This window comes from Podarcis filfolensis (genome assembly GCF_964270895.1).
Source record: "Podarcis filfolensis genome assembly, chromosome: 4".
In the NCBI taxonomy this organism is placed as follows: Eukaryota; Metazoa; Chordata; class Lepidosauria; order Squamata; family Lacertidae; genus Podarcis; species Podarcis filfolensis.
The window spans coordinates 46136659-46155377 of record NC_139607.1 but is presented as its reverse complement, the minus strand read 5'-3'; the positions used below and the strand labels follow the sequence as shown (position 1 = coordinate 46155377).

At 40.7% G+C, this 18719-nt stretch overlaps 1 protein-coding gene across 1 annotated transcript in view; it reads left to right on the top strand.

The window, feature by feature from the left end:
- Positions 1-1370: 1370 nt before the first annotated feature.
- CFAP47 (cilia and flagella associated protein 47) overlaps positions 1371-18719 on the top strand; it is a 180768-nt gene continuing 163419 nt past the window's right edge. Inside the window, exons 1-13 of the mRNA XM_083612236.1 lie at positions 1371-1876; positions 2389-2540; positions 4823-4938; positions 6240-6378; positions 6692-6920; positions 9443-9603; positions 10447-10583; positions 11812-12047; positions 13438-13630; positions 14825-15035; positions 16690-16842; positions 17393-17573; positions 18304-18400. Of these exons, the coding sequence (XP_083468362.1) occupies positions 1652-1876; positions 2389-2540; positions 4823-4938; positions 6240-6378; positions 6692-6920; positions 9443-9603; positions 10447-10583; positions 11812-12047; positions 13438-13630; positions 14825-15035; positions 16690-16842; positions 17393-17573; positions 18304-18400 (2230 nt within the window). The 5' untranslated portion in view covers positions 1371-1651. The remainder of the gene's footprint in view (positions 1877-2388; positions 2541-4822; positions 4939-6239; positions 6379-6691; positions 6921-9442; positions 9604-10446; positions 10584-11811; positions 12048-13437; positions 13631-14824; positions 15036-16689; positions 16843-17392; positions 17574-18303; positions 18401-18719) is intronic.

Below are 18719 nucleotides of genomic sequence, written 5' to 3'. Positions count from 1 at the left end.
CAGAGCATTGATCGATTTAGCTTAATATTGCGATTTATGGACACTGATTGTCAGCAGTTTTTCAGACAGGATTCTTTCCCAGGCGTATCTGACCATAACTTAATGGAACTCTTCGCATACCAAATATGCATTCCGATACCGAGCTTCGGTCAGTCACCACATGTAATGAACGATTCTTCTTTTTATTTTATTTTCCATTCCCTCAAGGAGGTATAGAAAAACAGTTCTTCTCCTGGTTGTATTATTGCAACCACCTCATTAATTACGGATAGGCTGAGTGAGAAATCCCCCTGCATGCGTGGGGTTGGGATCCAGCAGTTCTCTAGCTGAGCCAAGAGGTTCTCAGCACAGCGAGGCTACGATGGCTTAACTCCCCTATCCTTGGTTTCAGCCAGGATCCCACCAGCAGTGGCGAGCCCAGTGGGGATTGCAGCCCGAGTCTCCCTGCCTCAACATTTTTTAAAACAAAAAATTTTTTTTCCTTCCAGTAGCACCTTAAAGACCAACTAAGTTAGTTCTTGGTATGAGCTTTCGTGTGCATGCACACTTCTTCAGAAGTGTATCTGAAGAAGTGTGCATGCACACGAAAGCTCATACCAAGAACTAACTTAGTTGGTCTTTAAGGTGCTACTGGAAGGAAATTTTTTTTTTTTGTTTTGACTATGGCAGACCAACACGGCTACCTATCTGTAACGTCAACATTTTTTCTCATCGAACAGTGGCTACAAATCAGACCGCTTTCCCTTGCTCGCTGTTACAAGACCCAGTAATGCCCCTTTTTTTGGCTCTTGGACTATCATATCAGTTGCTAGGAAGCGGGGAAAACAACAACAGGATTTCAATAGAAGAAGAACTGTGCCTGGAGGAAGAACTGAGGGGAGAGACTCCATCAGGCAAGGCCTCCTTCTACCTGCCTTGCCCCACTCTCTGCTTCTCAATGTGTATTGCATTGTTTTATGTACTGTGGCTTGTTTTATTGATTATAGTTTAGATATTATTGTAACTGTTGAGTGGATTTCTGTTTAACTTTTATATGTTGGTATTATTAATTTATACTATTGTAATGATTGTTGAATGTTACTTTTTTTGTTGAATGTTACTTTGTTGAATGTTACTTTATTGTAATGATTGTTGAATGTTACTTTTTTGATGGAGGTTGCCTATTTTAAAGTTATGTTTTATTATCACATTTTTGCATTGCATTAGATTGTTATAACATGTACTTTTTTTGTTTCTTCAGCTTGTAAACCGTCTTGAGTATTCTAAGATAGAAAGGCGGTATACAAATTAAAAATGATGATGATGATGAAGAATAACAACAACAACAACAACGCAGCAAAGCCTTTTTGTTATGCATTCAGCCGCAGTGGCCACTGCCCTAATAAAGTCATTTTTGCATTTCTGACTTGACGCACTCCTTTGCTGGGTTAACATCAGCACAACTCCACTCTACGCTCCCGTCTCTCTATGGTAAGCAAGGAAGCTTCCGCCACAGGCTTCGGAACGTTCGCTCGAAGCCTCGCCTCCAATCAACAGCGCCAGTCCCGTTGCTAGGTGACCGTTGCCAAGCTGCGGCGTGCGGAAGGAAGCTCGAGTCGCCTTGGAGACAGGGACGCTCCAGGCTGGGCGCTGGTTTAGCCAGAAGGCTGCCATGAGTTCCCGGGGCAGCGAGCAGGAGGGGGGCTGCGGCGGCGGCTGCGGAAGGATAATGGAGGCTCCCGCAGCCTCGTGGCACGTAGCCGGGGTGCGCATTACGCCCTCCGAGGTGCGCTTCGTGGACGCGGTGCCCGGAGGGCGCTACCGGGCGCTGCTGAGCATCCAGAACCTGCAGTCTCACAGCTGCCTTCTTCGCTTAATGCCTCCGGAACAACCTCAGGTGGGGAGCCCAGAACTGGCCCTTGAAACCCCCGCCTTCCCCTTTAAAAATGCTCCTTTGCACCCTTCGCAACGCTCCTCCTCCTTCTGAGGCTACTGTTAGTAGTGTCCACGTCCCCATCATGCACTTTCCCCTCCCTCCATTCCCCTTTGCTGCTTCACTTGTTGCAAAAAAAATACAAAACACCCCTCCCCAGGTTCGTAACAATGTAAATCTTGGCAGATCAAATAGGCGTTAAATAAAACCAAACAAACTCAGAGGCAGAGCGTTTGCCACTTGAGAGTTACTGAATAGTGTTTTGAATCAAAGCCCATCACTTGTCAATCATAATAATAATAATAATTTTATTATTTATATGCCTCACCCCAATCTGACTGGGTTGCTCCAGCCTCTCTGGCGGCTTCCAGCAAAATATCTTTCATGGATGGGCAATGAATATACTGTATGATCCTGCTGAAATCAAATGACAGTTGAATTGGAAATCAAATGGTTTATTTCTTCTTCTCTTGCAGTTCAAACTAATTGTGGAAAATCAAAAGAACTCTGTTGCTTCTGGGCTTCACATAACAGCCATTGTGGAATATCATCCTGATAAAGAGATAGACCTTCAGGACAGGTTACTCCTTCACATAGGAAAAAAGATAATTGAGATTCCTCTAATAGGGTATGGCATTTCAGCGTACAGTATTGCTCCAGTAGTTAAATTTTGTTAAAACAAGGTGAAATTTCCTCCATATGATTATTGTGACTTAAAATTGTTATGTGTGAAGTGGCCTTAAGGGCCGATCTACATACTAATTGCTTGTAACCAATTAATGTCCATAGTTTGAAAAAAACAACAACAAATAGCTGTAGGTGTGTAAACAGGATGAAAACCATGATTCTGGCAAAAAATCCAACACTGCCTGCCCCCTGTACTCTGAGAGGAAAACTTAAACTGATGCCAATAGACATTTCTCTCTTAGCCCTAGTAACAGCTAGCATGGGCTATTTATTTTATTAAAATGATAATGCTCCAATTTTACTCTTTGTGACATAGTGTTGCCACTTGACTGATGTTTATTACTAAATTAGTGCTTTTTAACTTTTTTAATGATGTTACAGATGTCAAAGAGAACAACAACTACCAAACTTTTAGAAGACATCTGAAGGCAGCCCTGTTAGGGACGCTTTTAATGTTTGATGTATTACTGTATTTTAATATTTGGTTGGAAGGTGCCCAGAGTGGCTGGGGAAGCCCAGTCAGATGGGTGGGGTATAAATAATAAATTATTATTATTAAATGCATTAATTAATAGCACAATCCAAACCAGTGTCCACCAACACGGGTTTGCATTGTAAGAGCCACCAACACATTTGCATTGCTCACTTGGTTAGAACCAGAAAGCGGGAGGGGGCAATCAAAAGTATGCTCTATGCCACTTTAGAGCTGACTTAGTGATTGGGTCTGCTGCTGTCAAGGGGTGTTAGTGGAGCTGTCTTAGGATCCAGTATGCCCTGTTTTGCCTCAGCCCCTCCCTGCCCCATAGTACTGTATTTTGGGGCTATAATTCACCTGCCCTCTCAGTGGAACAAGGAGCTCTGCACTGATGGAGTGATGCTAGTATCACTCCATGAGCAGAAGCTAGTGATGCTGTTCTGGTCTGGGTGCAGGGAGTCTATCAGGTATGATACTGACATCCTTAGGAATTATGCTACTGTTGCGGGAGTGGCTCTACCAGTTCAGTGATGAGTTTTGACCCAGGCTGAGGTACTATTAACCCTTTATTGTGCTGCTTTTTTATTTATATCTGTATAATTTTTTGTATTTTGTATTTGTACTATTTCATTTGTGTCCTGCTTTTCTTCCATGCTGGATCTACCAAGCTGTGAAGATCTATCAAGCTCTAAAGGTCAAAACTAGCGCTTTGAATTGGGCCTAGAAATAAAGTAGGGCACCAGTGCTGTTAGCAAAGCACCACCATAATACGTTTCTAATTTTTAGTTCTAATTAGCAGACTAGCAGCTATATTCTTAACTAACTGCAGTTTTGAACTGTCTTCAGAGGCAGCTCCATGTATAATGCATCACAGTAGTATAAATGAAGTCACTAAAGTTGACCAGGTAGTTAAACATCCTATAGTATAAAGCGCTTTGGGCTATAAAGGAAACGTTCACCTCCAGAAGAAATGGTTCATGGAGCACCCTCAAGGTTTAACTCTGGACAGTTTGCTATCCTTATTCATAGCTGCCACTAGATTTTTAATCTTTCCATTTTGTTTTGTTAGCTCTTTACCAAAATGTATTAAAACAGTGAGATATAGGACTCAGTGATGTTTTGCTGCTAGGCTATATAATGGGCACATTCTATGCAAAATTAGTCATGATTTGTAATGTGAACTAATCCATGTTTACTTAGAAGTAAGTTCTACTGAGTCTCAGCAGTGCTTGTTTTCAGGCAAGTGCATATGGGATTGTCAGCCCAAATTATATTGTTCTTACTGTGATTTTATCTTTTTCTCTTACTTTCTTGTACTGAATGTCTGTTACAGCAGTCATCATGAGCTCATACAATGTTGAAACTTTTATAATGTTATAAAATTGTTGGGGTATTCCAGTGTACTCATTGTATATTAAATTGTGATCAGTGTTTTTTTCTTAAGCGTAAGTAGACCAGATCCATTTTAAGAATTTATAATTTGATGAAACAAAGATGTTCAAGCTAATTAAAAATATAGTTGCAACTCAATGTGATTAAATTGTCCTTAAGTTCCAATAATTAAGAAAGCAAAATGACATTTTAATAAACCTCTTATGTTTGCTGATGTTGCTGCTAAATTAGATTACATAATTAAATTCTCTGTGTGTTGAAAATGGGAGGAAAGCTTTCTTTCCTAAAGCATCTTTAAAAAATGCAGCCAACAAAGTAATGTCAGAAAGCCAATTAAAAGTGCAATTGTTTTCCAGATTAATCCCATGCTGCTGCCTAGAAATTGAACCTGAGATAGATTTTGGCACAGCGATTGCAAACAGTAACGTAATTAATAAAAATCTAAAAATTACTAACTATGGATCATCTCCAGGTAAATATTTTCTGTGTAGCAAATTATACCAGATTCCTTTTCTGTTAACATGGTATATTGATGGGTTTCCTAACTACAGTATACAATGGTACCTCGGGTTACATACGCTTCAAGTTACAGACTCCGCTAACCCAGAAATAGTACCTCGGGATAAGAACTTTGTTTCAGGATGAGAACAGAAATTGCGTAGCGGCGGTGCAGCAGCAGCGGGAGGCCCCATTAGCTAAAGTGGTGCTTTAGGTTAAGAACAGTTTCAGGTTAAGAACGGATCTCCGGAACGAATTAAGTACATAACCAGAGGTACCACTGTATAATGAAATATTCATTTTTGTCTCACAGTTCTTAGACACGTCAAACTAGGGTTATCAACTTCTGGGAAAGCTACCGCCCTAGATGGTGTCACATTTTGGTAGACAAAGGTAGCAAAACGGTTTTTCTCTCCTTCCTCATTTTCCATTAATTTTTAAAATTTTGGGAGCATGTCATTGTATTTTGGGATAGCAAAGACAGAGAAATAGGTATGTGTGCATACATCACTGGGCAGAATTCAAGTTGCTGCTTCCACATGCCATGCTTGTGATTTGACTTGCAGTCTGTGGCTAAGGGTGCAATCCAAGCCTACTGTGGTGGTTCTGTGGAGCTCTTGCCACCTTCACAGCCCTGCCATTCACAGTGCAGAAAGTGAAGGGCAATATGACTGGGCCTGGTCTTTGCACCAGCTCTAGGCAAGCACAGTGATCAGGTCTGGTTTGAGATCTATGTCTTCTGGCAACAGCTGTAAAACTGACTTAGGATTCCTCTGAATGCCCTGTTTTGGGGGTTTCTGCTGGGGTCAGCTGGTGGGGATCCCACCAATGGACTTACTTTCAGCATGTTAGGCAGATGTAATGTACCGTATTTTTCGCCCCATAGGATGCACCGGCCCATAGGACGCACCTAGGGTTTTTTTTGGGGGGGGGAAATAAAGGGGGGGAAAAAGCCTGAGCTTCCCCTGACCCCAGCCCCCAGAACAGGCAGCTCTCCGCAAGCCTTGGGAGACCGGTGCGACTTCCCGCCAGGCTCCCACGGCTTGCAGATATTTGCCTGAAGCCCAAACCAGGTGGGGGGACAGCGGGAAGGCGCGCTGCGCCTCCCTGCTGTCCCTGGAGCTTGTGGGGCTGGCGGCGGGGAGAAGCGCGCTGCTATGTGAAGATAGGTGTGGAAGTAAAGTGCATCTCTGCCCACATTTTGTGCTACCACGTATCAGAGTGGAAATAGTTAATTTTACATGCAATGCACAATATTGCTTATATATTTTGTAGGTACATTTGCTATAAAATACAAAGGAAATGTCTCCATTTTGATATCACCAACCAGTGGAGTGGTGGAACCCCGATCAGAACAGTTGATTAATATGGAGATTTGTACAGATGTACCCAGAACAATTAATGAGACAGCCATGTAAGTTGCAGTCTTCCTTCTGCTCAGAATGTTGTGTGACACTGATACCACTGTCTACTCTGACAGGAAGCACTGAAGCTATAAATATGTTTACTATATTAGTGACATAGGCAGGTTCCACCATTAGTCTCCCAGTAAAATAATCTGTCTTTCAACCCAGCTTGGAATGGTAGAAATAGGCAGCTTCTATAAGTGTTGTACAAATGCTCTAGTAAAATACTGAGTTCATAAGATTAATGCACTATTGTAACACAGTTCTTATCTGTTCATATTTTCCCCTTTTGTTCCTTCTTACCTGTTGTTTACTCAAAAGTGTGAAATTGCAGGGACGGCCCAAAGCTCAGATAATCATCAAAGCCAATATAGTGGAGCAAATTCTTGAGCTTTTGGGTGTGCCTCCATCAAACAAAATAAAATGTGTCAATTTTGGATGTGTCTATTTTGGAACCACCAAGACTGAAGAAGTTCTTCTTCATAATAAAAGCCCAGAGCCCATGGATTGGGTGGCAATCCTGCAAGACAATGCTGTTGGTGGAGAGATGGTAAGGAAACCTTTTTTGAATTATTTTTAAAAAGCTTTTCAAATGTAAGGAAACCTGATGACTTTACTCCTGCTTTTCTGTCTGTTTTGCAGCAGGGTTTCCCTTCCATAGTTGTAGTCTTGTAGAAGAGAGTTTTTCTTTTGGTCAATATTGTGTGTTTTTCTTGTCTATATGTATCTCTTCCAACTGTGCGGGTGGAAGGATACAAAGAGCATTGAGGTCAGCATGTGGGAGTGTTTAAGCCAGGTCTCACAGGGAAGAAGATGGAAGGGGATGGAAGTAACAGAAGAAAAACATAGAAGCAGAGAAACCAGGGCGCTCTGGAGGACGAGGAGAGATTCATGAGCGAACAAGAAGAAGTAGGTAGAGGGAAAAGACGTGGCTCAGTTTCTCACAAGAAGGAGAAAGAGGAATAGGACAGAAGGGTCTGGGGCTGCCATCCCTAGTGGCTCGACAGAAAGAGAGAAGGGTGAAAAAGCTAGCAGGAAAGGAAACTACAAGGGGCATCAACAGAAGAACTGTACTGTATAAGGAAAGATGGGGTCAGGTGGAATATACATTATGAGAGACTGAGGAAGAAGGGAGTATATAGCAAAAAGAGAGTGGAGTCCTGGGATGCAAGATGGCAGTGGAATTCTTTGAGTAACTTTCCCACTACGGACAAGAGACCACCTGGGGTTCTGCAGACACCTAATACCAAGGGCAGGGATAGAACTGACACCAGCTCTCACAGCATTGTATCACACTGTAGTATGAATAACAAGAAGAATGTGCATTGCAAATGTGTGCCATCTCTGAAAGGTGGGTAAATAGTAGTAGTAGTATACCATCTCATCCTTATGTGCCCAACTGATGACTGTGCTGTGCAGGAGAGGGCCTCTTGAAGATGTAATCTCATCAAAAGGGTTATTCTATACAATGTTAGTATTAGGTGTGGCGGCACCTACCCTTTGGAACGCCTACCACATACCATTTCTGTTATCTTTTTGGTGTCTGTTGAAGACCTACTTTCCTTCTAAAGCCTTTTAAGTGGACATTTTTATTCTTATCTGTATTGGACTTGACATGGTTTCCAATATGTGTGTTTATTGTTAAATAGCTTCAGGCTGCTTTATGGGAAGTGATCATTAAGTTGAAAGGAAGAAAGAATAAATAGAACACTTGTGTGTGGAAAAATACAGCACTGCATTTGGGCCTAATGTTGTGATAGAACCAAACCCTTTCCATTACCCTTACGCTGTGTGGCTTGACCTCTGTCAACAAGGCCTGTGTTTACTCCTGTTTACTGTGAGCTTACTGTGTTTCCTGTGTTGGACTTTTCATTGATGTTCATGTGATGTCATCTAAAATGGACATATATTCTGTACTTTGTTATTACTATTTGATGTGTTGTTTCTCAACATGTGTGTAGGAGAACCAGTGTGGTGTAGTGGTTAGTGTTGGACTAGAACCTGGGAGATCAAAGTTTTGTGGGGATTAAATGAGGACAGGGAGAACCTTGTATGCTACCTTGAGCTCTCTAGAGAAAAAGGTGGGATAGAAATGCAACAAATAAGTAATAAATAAATAAACCAGCTTCATACCAATTGGGGTCCTTAAGTCACTCCTAATTTATCTCCAACCAAAGTGTGAACACCTTTGCATAGGATAAAGGCATCCCTGCCTGTCAACACCCCCGGTGAAATAAAATGAAGTCTGCTGCTGTGAACAGCTAAGGGGGAAAGAGCTATGAAAGGTACCAGAGCAAAAACAATTTTACTGCACTCTAAGGAAATCAGCCCTGAGTGCTCACTGGAAGGACAGATCGTGAAGCTGAGGCTCCAATACTTCAGCCACCTCATGAGAAGAGAAGACTCCCTGGAAAAGACCCTGGTGTGGGGAAAAGTTGAGGGCACAAGGAGAAGGGGACGGCAGAGGACGAGATGGTTGGACAGTGTTCTCGAAGCTACTAGCATGAATTTGACCAAACTGCGGCAGGCAGTGGAAGACAGGAGTGCCTGGCGTGCTCTGGTCCATGGGGTCACAAAGAGTCGGACACGGCTAAACGACAACAAGGCAGCATTGTGAATACACCAAAGGACTCCATGGGGAAATTCTAATGCATCTTTTTGTGTAAGCACAAACTGCATCCTCTCAGGGTTCCTGCAGTGTAAGGGCCTTCCAACCCCACATACTCCACCTGTCAGAAAGATGCATATTTGCTAGGGCATAATAATTCTGTAGAAAGTTCTTACTTTTTTTTTTAAAGCTATATTATACCAGTTATGTCTAATAAATACAAACAAGGAGTGATCTAGTGCTAGGGACAAGTTTCTTTCACATAATGGCAGTTTTTCCTTGCTACTCTTTCAGTATTAGACTGTGATATTTTATTTTTATTGCTTTTCTATATAATACAATCTAGGCTTATTCAATATGCATAATGTTTTTCTGCTTTTTTCTTTTTTCTGAAAAGCCCAGCATTAACAACTGAGAAAACTGAGTGGCTTTTAATATATTTTATACCTCACTTTGTCTTACAGGGCACAGATATTCAGAAGAGTACCAATGCTGTTTTAAGAGATTTACATTACACTGATGGAAAAGCAGAACAAGATGTTTCCGCTCTAATTGCCTGCATTCCCAATGAAGGAACACTACAGCCTGATCAGAAAATGATGATCTCTATTTGTTTTAGCCCAAAGTAAGCATGGAATGTGAACTTAATGATATTATTTATTAAATTTGTATACCACCCCCATACCTTTAGATCTCAGGGCAGTACACAACAATATATAAAAATATATATGATACATATGTGTGTGTGTTTGTGTATATATATATATATGTGTGTGTGTGTGTATGTGTGTGATTAAAATTACTAGAAATTGACCCCAAATATGATACACTCCTCTCTTTTTGATATAGGATTCATTCATAGCTGAAAAAGCACTCCTCTAACTTTTGTAATGAACTTATTTTGACTAACTGTTCTCCTAGTTATGGGAAAGGTTTCTGTTTTCAAAGAAAATATGGGGTATGAATGCCCTCTTTTAGCTGCAGTGGGTGACAGGAAAGGGTATACCCTGTCTGGAGACCAATCACTTCTTGTCTCAGTTGCCTAGCTGAGGCCAGAGGAAAAATTGGGGGGGAAAGTGTAATACAAGAGATGCAGTTGGAATTATTGGAAGCTATGCAGGCTCAAGGGTTGTGACAGCAGCAACTAGGCTGAATGGGCAGGGGGGTGGTATCAATTCACATGGAGCGTTGTGAAAAGAGTTGTATATTTAGATGATTTGTAAGTTGGTACATAGGGAACATTCTTAGCATAGTGACAAGTGAGAAGTCAAGAACCAAGTATTTATTATCTTGCACAGTGAGTGAGGTAATGACCCTGTAGAAACACCCCGTTAATTAGTGTTGCTATATTGATGTTGCATAAGAAACCTTAATTGCTCTAATTTTTCTGTTTAAACTTGTTAAGACATTAACAGCATATATTCTCCCTCCGGGCTTAGAAACATAAATGTAATTGTGAATTTTTCAGAATGGTGAAAAGGGACAGGGGGGACCTTGGCAAAACTCCACCAAGGCAAGATTATGCTCTCTTTCTGAAATTTGAAGCTATAGGAAGCAAAAACGACTTCTTGGAAGCAGTGGCTAGTGGTGACAGACCTACAGATGGTATGGCATTTATAAATACTGAATAAATGGAATGGAATTAGAACTGTACTTTTCCCTCTATAAATTTCCAGGAAGGGTAATGGGCTTTGCATAAAATAATCTATAATTTGAATACCTAAGTTAATTGGAAAACTCCTACCTCTGCATGTAATAAGAAGGTGTGAATTACATACCTTGAGGCTTGTTTTAGGTGGCAAGAGTGAAGCAACAACAAATTAGTTCCCTGGTCCCCCACTCACTCCATTCTTGGGCTGGTTGGCTCCCTGAAGAGGCAAGGCTTTCCACCTCTACCTCTTCCCTGCCTGAGCCTCACTCAGGCAAAGGCCCAAGGGCGTCCTTCCTCAGAGTAAGACATTTTGGGAAAGATGGCCTGTGCCTCTGCCATGTTTTGCTGTGATGAAGGCCAGCTCACCAAAAATGTTTCACTCTGAGAAAGGATCCCCTTGGCATTTTCTGAGAGTAAGGCTTGGGTAGGGGTGAGGTGGAATCTCTGTGCACAGCTTGAATAATTCAGGGTCTCGGCACCTTCTGTGGCCTGCATGTCAGGGATCAGGCATACCTTGCTATCTCTCCTCCTTTGATGACTTCTTAGGGATGACTGAGAGATCCCAATTAATTCTGTGCTGGCTGCAGAAGGTGTAGTGGCTGCTAGGTACCAGCATGCAGTAATGACATCATACATTATTCTTACCATGTAAGGATTTCTGGTTAGGTTTAGCATGACAAGGCAGACTCCAGAACCTGATAGGTTTTCCACTTCCTTACTTCAGTGACACTGATTTTCTGGCTGAAGGGCTGGTTATCCTGCAGGAATCTGTTTGCGGTCTGTAATAGTATGTGGAATTTCCCCAGGTGTTTTCACCAATTTCTCATGCCCACAACAAAGACACTTTTCTATCCTGGATACTAGTCAAATTTTGAGCCCATGTATGTTCAGAAAGCAATGACTTTTGGAAGCTAGGCTGGGGTTTTATGATGATTTTGCGTCATTTTTTTTAAAAAAATCTGATTACAATAGGGCATTTTATGTACATTTATCATACAATGTGTCTTGCCTGAAATTTCAGGAGGTAGACTGTACATTGATACATGTATGACTTGATCATATAAAATGGGGGCAAATTATATGAAGACAGTCTTTCATGATCTATAAGTAAATTGGTTGCTATATTATCTGTCTTTCGGCTGTAAATAATAGCATATCCTTTTATCTCAATGCTTTTTACAGAGAAGAATCGTCATCAGGTTGAGTTGGGTTTGATAGGCTCAGGGCTTCCAGTCATTCTGACATTCAAACCAGGACCAGTTGTTAATTTTGTGGAGTGTTACATGGGTGAACATACAGATATTGTTTGCACACTCAAAAATGAATGTGATATTCTTCCAGTATCATTTGCTTTTCGTAAGATTGCACATTATAATATTTGTCCTGAAAAGGGAAAAGTAAAAGCAAAGTCTACACAGGTACTATTTTGTATTTTTCTTTCATCTTATGCAGCATATATGTAGTTAACTTTCAAAGTGCTTTATATTGTGAAGTGTTGCATAGTACAATAACATAAATTTAAGTTGCTGCTAAAGCAGTATTACTGTAATGATGGCATGCATGAATGATTGTTACTTAAAATAAAACAAAAAAATAGAGCTTTCTTTTAAAGTATTTATTTACTAAATTTATATACCACCCTTCATCCAAAGAGCTCAGGGCGGTTCACAAGATAAAAATACAAGATAAAAGCCCAAATAAATAGAACAAAAATAAAATAAGAACCCTCCCCCCCACAAGCAGATTAAAAAAGCTGTAGAATATTAATCAGCCAAAGGCCTAGTTGAAGCAGAACATTTTCACCTGGCGCCTAAAGATGTATAATGACACTCCCTTGTCATTGAGAGACTGTTTCTGAGATGCATGAAATTTTACTCCTTTTTGCTTCTCTTGTCTTCCTGCTTCAAAGCAGTTACAGAATTGTTGCTTTATCCATCTCCTATCCACAAGAAGCACCGTTTACTCTTACATACACAGATGAGAAACATTCTCCTCTCTCTGGCTAAAGCTAACTATCATAACCACCTTCTTTCAACCCATCCATTCATCCATAACCCTCCATGAGTATATAATGAGAATGCACCTGTTACAACTTTTTACTCTATTCTATTAGCAGTCATTGCCCTTCTTCTTTACATTGGTTACTTGTCAAACTCCACATCAACTTCAAGCTTCTCTTCCTTATTTCTAAAGCCACATACATCTGGTTGCATCTTCCCTTATTTCCTCTTCCTCTTCTATTTTGCTACCTATTCTGCTGCCAAACTCCACTCCTATCTTGATGCCTTCTTCTTTGTAGTTCTTTCTCTTCAAAATATCATGTACTTGGCCTTTTGTGAGAACCTTCCTTTGCTGAACCCTTTTACTGAGCCATCTTAGCAACACACAGAAACTTTCTCACTACCACCTGAGCCTCTCTTGTCCTTCTGCTCATTGGCAACCGTTGGCCTCTGTTTCCTCAACTTCTCTCTCCCAGGCCTCTACACATCTACTCAGATGCAAATCCTGTCAAGTTCAGTGGGCTTATTCCTGGGTAGATGGTTACAGAATTGTAGTCTTCAAGTACATTGTAAGGAACCATGCTTGCTGTATAGTCTATGAAGCAGTCAACAGACTGTGAAGCCTAAGTAGTTGGATAGGGATGTTTAAGAGAATTTTACTACTTAAAGTTCAAGAAATGAAAACTATTTATTTGAATGCTGGGAATTTAACATCCTGGTGGTTTTTTTTTTTTAAGAAACAATGAGTGAGCATGATGTAACATTTTAAAATGCCTAAAGGTCTGTATTTATTTATTTTTGTCTTTAGGATATTTTATTTTCATTTATTCCACGTCACGTAGGAACCTTCACAGCGAAGCAGGTGATAGATATCATTGGTCCAGTGGCAAAAAAAGATGGCTTACCAGCACTGAAGTTCAAACCTTTCCATCAGTTATACTTAATTTTTTCTGGTGTGTGCAACTCTGTAACCAATAAAGTGGTTCTGAAACCCAACCTTGGTAAGTTAGTAAGAAAAAGGGACTACAATTTTAACGTGTTTGAAATTACATTTCTGTCAGTTCTTTTGCGGGATAATTCAGACAAATGGTAGACAGAGGCTGAAATGTTAGAACTAGTATTTGGTGACTTTGGCATGGTAATTGGTTCAAATAATTAATTGGTGAAGTAGCAAGTTAGTCACATGTCATCCTGTGGCTAGGGATGGGTGAGCAGCCTCCTGCATGCCCTGAAAATGAATTGGGCCCCCTTGAGTGTTCCAGTTGAAACTCAAAGCTTCTTGAGAGGAGCTGATGTTTGATTAGTCTCCACCTGTGGCTCTAACTCTTCACCCATCTGCCTGCCCACCAGCACATTACACCTGCCCCAGTGGAGAAGTGACCTTGAAGGTCAGGACCAGACCTAACTGACAAACCCTTTTCTTGAGCTTGAATGGAGGCTTTTAAAGAGCAATTTGAGAGTTCTGTCAGGTAACACATACCTGTTGTATTCAGAATGTGCGTGGTCTTCTTTGATCCCCGCCATTGCCCTCTTTCACATGTAATACTAAGCCAAACCATGGATTAACACAGGTATGAGGAAACTGTGACTGCTAAACTACAACTCAAATCCTTCCTGGCCATCGGCTGGGGCTGAAGGGAGTTGTGCTTCAGGAGTCCCTAGAGGGCCAAAAGTTCCCCCCACTGACTTTGGATGAATGAGCAAATGTGCACACTTTGGGAGAGATCACCTTGCTCCTTCCTCCCTGGTCATTTTGCTGATGTGCTGTGCGATTGCCTCAGGTGGCACATGCTGGGATGTAGCTTGTCCGTTCCTCCAATTGTTCTTTGCTGGGTGATAGAGCTGTGTATCCTTTCTGTCCTGCCCTGTACTCCTAAGCTAGCTTCCAACCTGAGGTGCAGAGGACATTATCTGGATAGCAGTGTTGAAGTAAAATCCACCTGTCACAGTCCAGTCAGCTTCTCTGTGTGGAATGGGAGGGTTGTTGTCATGTTCTTTGCTTCAGGCAGCAAAATGTCCTGAGCTGCCCCTTTATAATAACTCGTATAAGCACACTTATAAAACTAGTCTAGGAATGTACCCCTTTATTTTTAGGGGGGGAAATGTAGTATTAGGAATTGAGTTTTCTGCAATTCAAGGAATAAAGATGATATCTGATACACATATAATTTATTTTTATTTAAATTCTGACTAAGGTATAACACCACAGATTTCCAATGAAGTGGGAGTATTTGTAGCTAGGAAGGTGGAACAAACCACTGATGTTGCTCCAGTGGCACTTCTCAAATCAGATCGGACACAAATTCATGCCCACCGGATTAAAAAAAACCTGAGCAATGCATTGGTAGCTTTTCCTAATGATCGTCAAGCCAGCATAAGACCTCCTGAACTGCATAAGGATTACAGGTAATATTGAAAAAACGATAATGATTAATAACTGTCAGAGCTGGTTCAGATGCAGGTCAGTAAAAAGACACAGAATTAGGCAGTGTAGTTAATTCTTTATTTAAGAAAATGGCATACAGCTTAGCAATACCTCCCAACAGGACTTGCCACTATAGAGCAGTTGCCAGGACTGATGGTCCCTGCCTTTTACTTCCTCTAGGTCTCATTTTCTGCTGAATGTTTCCCAAGCAGCTTCAGACTACCTTGGGGAACCCGTAATCTCTGCCCCACCCCACCCTACGGATTGCCCTGTGTGTTTGTGGAGTCAACAGAGGGAACCCCCCCATCTTCTTCAGCCTCTGAGTCTGAGCTGCTCCCTGTCACAAGCTCCCTTTGCTCATTAAAGCCTGTTTTCTCTTCAACATTCAACCATTCCTCTCCCCAGTCTCCCTCTGACCTCTCCTCAGTGTCCCACTGTCACCACCACCAATCACTGGGCTCCAAGCCTTCCTCCTTTGGGGCTCCCCTTGGGGGTTCCCCAGCTGGTACCTCCCACCCCTCCTCATCATCTAGCCAGTCCCGAACAATAACAATAATTAAAATATCACCTTGAAGGTGACATCAAAGACTGCCCATCGTATAGCACAACAGGTTTTTGCTTGTATAACAGGACATCCCTTTCCTCTCTTCCCACATGTCACTCTCCAAGTGCCCTCAGATCTGTTCCAAATAGCTGCCCTAACTGCCCAGGCCAGATTATTTTAATCAGTGGGAAGAGGAGAGGAAAGGGGAAGATTCATTGCATGAATGGAAATCTCTTGTGACATTGGGTGCTATTTTAAATATTTTATTTTGTAGCCTTTAATGTTTGTCCCTGTGAATTAAATATATAGTGAACCCTAATTCAAGTGCAAGTGATTACTGTTTGTGTTGAAATATATTTTGCTAATATTGGATTGGCTCCAGAGTGATGGTTGTGCAAACAAAAGGGTTTCTGTTCAGGGGAGAAAGGGGCAATATTCTCTCTGAAACCCATCCCACCGCTGCTACTGCATGCTGCTCCAGAAAGGCCCCCAATTCTTGGGAGCAGCTTTTGAAGAGGCCCAGTAGAAGGGGGAATCTGCAAAGATAGCTTACTTGCCTCCTACCTCCAATGCAGAGTGGACCTCTGGGCTCAACCCACCATTTCCCTTTTTTCATACCAAATTGCAACAGTTCTATGTTAGGATTGTCTTGGCAAGGTCAAATGCTAGTAATGATCAGTGGAATAATGGACGTATGATGATAAAAATAACTGGGATTAAAATTGTTTAAGTCATAAAATTTAAAAAGTTGATTGGAAAATAAGGTGTTAGTTAAAAGGAATGTTAAGAGATTAGGATTTGCTGGATTAACAATTGGAACTAGAAAACAAGAAGGGGAGGTATGAGGAAGTCAAAGAAACATGTTATTGAAAAACTGTTATTGAAATTGATTTGTTTTTAATATTTTTCTTTCTTTTTTTCTTTTTGTGTTTGTATAAAATTGGAAAATTCAATAAATATTTATATATATAAAAAAAAATGGACGTATGAATAGCACATTTATATAGCAAAAGTGGAATTGTTTTCAGAATCCAGCGCACATTTAAATGGCTCTTGCTCTAATGAGGCTGCATTTCTTTTCACACATTCAGGACTATTTTCACAAAGGTTGCCAGATACAGTTATGTGGATCCAGAGTTTTCTTACACGTTATTTGAAGAAATGGAAAAGCAAGTGAATAAGGATTACTATGCAAGCTATCTTCAGAGTTTAAGACAGCATCGTTTGCATAAAAAAGCTGCTCGGTAAACATTGTTTCCAAATAAACTGCCAAAATGCTCAATCACTTTCCAGATTTATAGCGCTATAGTTTTATTCTTCGTTTTTATAAAAAGCTACAAATCCTAGTATGAATAATGTATAGGAAATGTGACTTAAAGGTTGAGAATAATTCTACGTACCTGAATGGGTTTGAGAACAATGAATCCCACGTGAGTGACATTTAGAAATTCAGATTGCAGTCCCTGGTGATCAGCTGCTTCCTCCAGCGTCAGCTAATTGTCTTGTCATGTGTGGTTACTTTTCCTCCCTCCTTTCCTCCACAAACTGCATTGGACTCTGAGATCTATCTATCTATCCCAAGTGATATGAGGAAGACATGTTTGAAATATATGCACTGTGACAGGCTTTATAATTAAAAGGAAACTTGGTGTAGGTTAGTATTCAATATAAGGGCTTGCATTTCTCTCTAGTGAATCCAGTTAATCAAAATATGTACTCAAAATGTTGTAACTTTTCGCAGTGTGTTTACTTCATAGCTGAATGTCGCTTCTTCTCCATACTTCCAACTCATAGGATCTTTAAATCACTTAATAATCCTGTGGATATTGGGTTAAAACCAGCATCAGGCTTGAAATCTCCAAGGGTTAAAATTTTACAGGAGGAGAAATTGGAGGAAGAGGTTGCTTGTGTAAGGAGTAGCTTATTAACTAGTCAACAGTTAGCAGAAATGGAATCTAAAACTTCAGCCAGAGAGGTAAGCTAAATATGTTTGAAGATGATCTTGCTTACTTACAGCTTCTCAAAATATTATGTAACCTCATCCCATCCATGTTTCCTCAACAGTCCTGCTAATTTCAGTGTGATTGCTACCAGAAAAGTGTGCCTAGGATTCCACACTCAGAGCTGCAGCCTCTTTCCCGCCTAATGAATTCTGAAGATTAAGATTTTGTGTATTAAATATTCCCGTGTTGCCTTCTTGTTGTGGTTCTGGGTATCTTTCTTCTTCTGGTGGTGTTTCCTTTGCAGGAGAATCTAATTTTTCCAGCTTTTAATACTATTAATAACACCTCTGGTGAAGATGTTGTCCATCCTCCCCAGATACACAGTGCAGTTGTATAGTGTTGTACTGGTTGTACAAGTATATACAATTTGTGTAGGGTCTGTGATAATGAATGTTGAACCATGAAACACCCTGCTTTTCCATGCTCCCTTGGTGCGTATTGTGAACTTCTTTTTGAAATGTTGGTTGATAAACAGTGCCCAACATCTCATGCACGTGAGTGTTGCCTTCTGCCTTCCTGTTTGCCTGGAAATGAGCTGTCAGCCTACAGAATATGTTTCCTCTCATAAACTTGCCCTCCTGCTTATTTGCTTACCCAGATTCTATGGACTGTGTTCAATACATCTGAACAAAAGCCTAAAACATTCAGATATTATTAGCTATATTAGATATTATGTGGTTATTCTGTTGGCCATTTTTACAGGTGGGTGATGGGCTTAACCCTGTACCAACTTCGCCACAAGAGATTGAAGACTGTAGTTTAATTTTGACGCCGAAGCAGCTTCATCAAATATTCATTGGTAAGATTTCTCCTTCCTTTAAACACAACAAGGGACAAAAATCATGTATTGGTTTAAAAATAGTGACTGTAAAGAAAGGCCATACCATGCCATTTTAATATATTTTATGTTTGTGTGTATAGATAGAGAGCTAGAATTACAACTATATCAGTGTTGAATTGTTTTTATAAGGATTGTTTCCCCCCTATATTTTTAGCTGTTCTTATTTTTATCTGTTGGCGGCCATGAGTCCATGTCAAGGAAAAAGTTGGGGTATAAATAAATATATGGTAGTAGTATTAATTAATTAATTAACTAATTATAAATTCTGATCCTAATT